Genomic DNA, 5,166 nt, shown 5'->3' with positions numbered 1-5,166 from the left:
GAGCGGTGACTTTCCCTGGCCCACCTGCCTGCTCCCCTGGATCCCGGTCGGAAGGAAGGGGCTGTCTTTGCAGAGTAGAGTGCGGCACAGCCCTTTGGTAAGTGATGAGCAGAGGCCAGGGGCTTGGTGGCCCTTCCTGCCCCCATCAGTCCTGCATCAAGCAAGCACTGGGTCTCTTCGTGTGCCTGGGTGGGCCCTGGGGACACAGAGATGGACTAGACCCCCGACTGTGGCCTCACGGAGCAGCCAGGGAGGGGGAGGGATGGAGGGGTGGGCACTCACCTCTCCTCCTTGGCCATCCACCCACGCTGACCCCACTCTCCATACCGCACCCTCCTGGGCAGCGGCCCTGGGACTCTCCAGACCTCTTCCCTCTGCCAGCCTCACCTCCCCAGTGGGGTCTGAAGCCCCTCTGCTTCTTCCTTCCTGTCAAGCCCCAGAGTCCCAGCACAGGCAGACCTGACTAACGCCTGGACCTACGGACAGACCCACTGGAGAGCTGGGGCTGGGAGGACAGACAAGGACGTTTGGGCAGGCTCTACGGGGGAGGAGGAGAGAGTGGAGGCCTCAGGAAGGGCAGTGGGGACGAGGTGGGGTGCGGGGCCGGCTGGCAGAGCCCTGATTCTAGCCCTGATCTTGTCTTTCTCGCCCTGCTGACCTGCCCAAGGCGTGTGAGGCTAGGAGACAGGGAGGTTCTCTCCCCATGGCTCTCTGACCCAGTTCGCAATCCTGGAGGGCCCGAAGGCCAGCCTCAAGGGCGGGAGGCTGCCTCTGCGTGACCTTGAGCCTCCCCGTGAGTTGATGGAGAGGGAGGTGGGAGGTGGGAGATGGTGCTGCTTGTACTGACCGGCCAAGGAGCTGTCATGGGGGGAGGGGGCACACTGCCTCCTGCCTGAAGCCCCGCCTCTCCAGGGAGGCAGGGGCGGGGCTTCCCCAGGTCTGACTGCAGACTGTGGCGGGCCTGAAGGGCTGTTCTCCGGGTCAGTGGGAGACCTCCCTCAGCTCCTTCTTGCTCTCCCGCGGTGGCTTGGAGGCAGCCCCTCCTTCTCCTCAGGCCTTGCCCTAAATGTCCTCCTCTGAGAAGCCCCCGGGCTTTCACGGCCGGGCTCTCCCCGTGCCGTCCTCCTCCCTTCCTCCCTAGCGTGGCTTTCTTGAGGGAGGGGCCACGCACGGCCCAGGCGCCCACGGGCACCAGACCAGCCACACAGGCTTCCGGAGGCTGAGGACCAGCACGTACAGGGTCTCACCTTCAGGAAAATTTTGGTCTTTCCCATTTTCCAGTCTTTGTCTGTGCCCAGCCTGCTTTCGGCGATGCGCAGGGTCATCTGGCGAAACTTGCCCCGAAGCTGCCAAAGAGAAACAGGACTGGCTCTGTGGAGTCACGCCGGAGCCTGAGGTCCCTCCTCGGGGGCTTCCTAGGGAGCGGGGTCCTTCTGCTCCCACAGGGGTCGCCGTCAGGGGCTCCTGGGCCGGGGCACAGGCACTGGGCACCCTGGATCAAGGGTGGGGCCCAGGGGACCATGAGGCCACCACACCTTGTAGGGCCTGGGGCCTCAGTGTGGCCGTTGGACACAGGCAGCCCAAACTTCAGGATGGCTGAGTGTTCGGGGAAGGCTAGGAAGCAGGAAGTGTCCTGCTCCCTGGCCACTTACCATCTCTGTGACATTCTGCCACGTAAAAGAGAGTGTTTGCTTTTAACTGCGGATGCTCCTAGAAGGAACATATTCAGCCGCTAGCCTCGTCTAGAGAAGCGGAGCAGGAACGGGGGTCATTTCAAAGCTTGGAGTCCAGGGAGGGGCCCTGGGCATCAGGTGGGCAGCCCGCTTGGAACGGCGGCCGTGTGGGCGCCCAGAGGCGGCTGGGTTCTGCGGATGCGCACGCCGCCTCTCGGGGCCCGTGTGCCGGGCTGTGGGGACACACACCTCCGTGCGCACGGCGCTGGGCAGCAGGACGCGGAACCTCTGCGAGAACTCCTCGAACGAGTAGCGGATGGGGAATCCGGACTTGCGGATGTGCACCGTCTCCATCATGCCTGAGTAGCGCAGCTGCCAGATGCATAGCTCCCGGTTGAAGAGCTGTGGGCGCAGAGGAGAGGGGCTGATGGCGCGGGCCTCCCCCTTCCAGACCTCCCTGCCACCAACCCTTCCGCTGTCCACCAGATGCAGGAGAACCAAGCAAACGCTTGGTTTCATGAACGGTCTGTTTTGAAGGGAGATATTTGGTTGAAGTCGCTGCAAAGTCCTGGAAGTGTTTTCCAAGGAGCTAAAAAGTCGATAACATACGAACTGGGACATCCACAAGAACACCAAATGCTTCCCACATTTTCAGAATATGCAAAGTATGAGGAATATCGAAGTGTTTTTGCATATGCCACATTTAAAATTTTTTGAAGTGCCCCCAGGCAATGATGCCAAAAAACACAGTTTCCTTCTGGCTTTGCCTGTGTTGGGGTGACCGGTGCCCCTGCAGTCCTTCAGGCTGGGGCTCCATCGTGCCTCTCACACTCTAGTGGAAGGAATAAGTACCTTTCCTACTTTGAGTCAGAAAATATTCTAAACTTAGTCTGTCCATCCTCCAGAGACGGGTATTTGGAGAGGAACTTGGCCACGATGCTTTGCACAGGGGTATGGGGTCTCAGCCATGGCCCCAAGACTCTGCATGCCTGGGACCCTCGAAAGCCCCCCTCCCCCTCCAACCAGGAGTGTCTGGGGACTAGGGGCAAGCCGTCCAATCTGGCAAGCCCACCAGCACCTGGAAACACGGAGTGCCACAGAGGCAACTGCCTGTGGCATCTAGGACCGCACAGTAGTTAGTTTTGGGCAACTCCTTAGCTCCCATTTATTATTTCCGGTGGGCCTGGTGCTTTTCCTTTAATCTTTACAACAGCCCTACCTGGTGCGGTACTTAGCTCCAACTTAAAGACAAGCTGCCTGAGGCTCAGGGCCATGCTCCTGAGTGGCTGAGCCAGGGTTCCTACCTTGAGCCTTCCTGGCCCCTCAGCCTGGGTTCCCCTACACCCGCACAGCAGCTACCAACTCCCAGAAATGTCTCAGCCAGGGGCACCCACAAGACCTGAGAATGATCTTCAGGCCCCCACCTGTGGGTGTGGATAGAGGACCTCTGGGAGCACAGTTACTCTCTAACATCTGTGCATTGTGCCTTTAAGGAAGACACACTTTGGATCTCCTGGGCCAGCCTGAATTTCATATGATTTTATACTTTTCAAAAAGGCACTTCATTTAATGTAATATTATTTCTTTTCTTAAGATTTTTTTTTTTTTTTAATCATGTTATCTCCTCTCAGATGGCATCTCCGAGTTTCTGGAATCCTGTATTTGCAGCCTCTGGGTGGGATTCCCAAGCCCATGTGTCAGGGGCTGGGCAGGCAGCAGGCTCCCACCCCACCACACACATAAGCAGATAAAGCTGCCTTCCAAGGGCTGCCTGGCCTCAGGTCTTGGTGACCAGCAGTTGGTGTCAGTCTCTAAAATCACAGTACTGGTTGCTGCCCCTTGTGGAATGTGGTTTACTTATGCAGATGTGGCAAAAACGTCATGTGCAATCCTTGCTGCTCCCTGCAGGTAGGCAGGTCCTGAATTTATGGAAGAGAAAACTGAGGCTCAGAGAAGCAACACACCTGGCCAATGGCAGGCGAATGGCAGGGCTGAGACAGTTGAGGTCCGGGTGATCCAAAGCCCTGAAGGTCACAGACCTTCAAATGGCCTAGACTGGTCACCTTGCCTCAGTACCCACATCTGTAAAATGGGGGCAGATAGCTCTAAAGCTGCCCAGACACTCGTGCAGGGAGTGACATGACCCCAGATGCCATCAGACTCATCCAGTAGAGGCCTTCTCCCTCCCCGCATTACCAGTGGCTTCTTGTACTCATTGGGTTTGATGCAGCGGATGAAGTAGGGCTGGCGGTTGGTCAGGATTTTCATCAGCTGGTCCAGGGACTGCTTGAACTGGCCCGCCAAGGTGGAGGGCCGCTTGCCGGAGTCTGCAGACTGCAGGCAAAAGCACAGGGCACAAGTGGGAGGCTGGGGAGCTTGGCCTGGGGCACAGCTGACCCATGGCACAGTGAGGGCTTCTGCCGAGGTCCTGCAGGTGGGCAGGGCTACATTCATCCAATCGCTCATTCATTCATCTAGCACAGGTTCCTCAAGTGCCTATGTGTGCAGGTGCCCAGCTAGACTGGGGACCCAGAGCCAAGTAAGACAGGGCAAGCCTCCTGTCTAGGGGTGGGGCCCCCCAAGTGGGGCGCACAGATGATGCACCAGGGTGAGGAGCGAATGTTTTACCTCACCATTCTACATGTTCAGTTTTTGTATCGGTTTTATATGCTTATTTTGAATGTTTTACACTGTACATTGTAAGCATTATAGTAAATGTATACAGTTTTAAAATACATGTATTAAAATGATGGATGCAAGAGAAAACAAAAGGCCAAGCCCCAGGCCAAGAGTAGTGTGTGTTTTTGTGCAATGCTGGCCTTGGACAATGCTCCTTGATCAAACCTTTCCAAGGTCGAATGTTCTTGAGTATGTACTGCCAAATTGCGTCCGTCTGGAGACACGAGCTCAGCATTCAACACCTCTGAAAGCAGGATGCGGTCACTGGCAGGCCTAATGACGATGGGCAGCATTTTCCTGTTGTCCTGGTTTATAAAATAATGTGCATTTCCCTCCACTGTCATTCTGTTCCCTGAAACCTGTGGGACATGCTCTGGTGTCCCCACAGGGCCAGGAGTAGGCTGTGCTCCGGCCTCAGCTGTGACGTCCAGGCTGGCTCTGTGAATGCAGAGGGTCTGGCCCAGCTCCGCCTGGTTCCAGACCTGGGCAATTCCTGCACAGCCTCGCGGCTCCTTGGTGCCCCCCTGGGCTGGCTCTGCACGTGGCTGTGCTGTGGGCCCTGGGCGCTAAAGCCTCAGGAGTAGAGGTGGGGGTTGGGATGATGAGAGGTCAAGGGCACCTCAGTGTGGCCAGAGCTGACTGTGCAGCATGCGGGGTAGAGGACAGGGGGTGTCCTCTGCTGCACCCACAGTTCCTATGCCCCTGAGCCGGCCTCATCTCCCTGCCTGGGCGTGGGGGAGCTCCTCGTCAGGTGACTCACAGGGCTTTTCTGGAACGGTCACTGTTAAGGGGTGAAGGCATGGCTGCTAGGGGG

At 57.6% G+C, this 5,166-nt stretch overlaps 1 protein-coding gene across 2 annotated transcripts in view; it reads right to left on the bottom strand.

Moving 5' to 3' along the window:
* MYO7B (myosin VIIB) overlaps positions 1–5,166 on the bottom strand; it is a 75,823-nt gene that overhangs the window by 35,072 nt on the left and 35,585 nt on the right. For both annotated transcript variants that reach the window (XM_029225932.1, XM_029225933.1), the window contains 3 exons: positions 3,870–4,007; positions 1,923–2,075; positions 1,248–1,346 (listed from right to left, as the gene is read on the bottom strand). In XM_029225932.1, coding sequence (XP_029081765.1) covers positions 1,248–1,346; positions 1,923–2,075; positions 3,870–4,007 — 390 coding nt within the window. The remainder of the gene's footprint in view (positions 1–1,247; positions 1,347–1,922; positions 2,076–3,869; positions 4,008–5,166) is intronic.

The sequence above is a fragment of the Monodon monoceros genome, unplaced genomic scaffold, assembly GCF_005190385.1.
Source record: "Monodon monoceros isolate NGI ecotype Baffin Bay Population unplaced genomic scaffold, NGI_Narwhal_1 Super_Scaffold_16, whole genome shotgun sequence".
NCBI lineage: Eukaryota > Metazoa > Chordata > Mammalia > Artiodactyla > Monodontidae > Monodon > Monodon monoceros.
The sequence above is the reverse complement of the archived record's forward strand: the minus strand, read 5'-3'. Positions and strand labels throughout refer to the sequence as shown.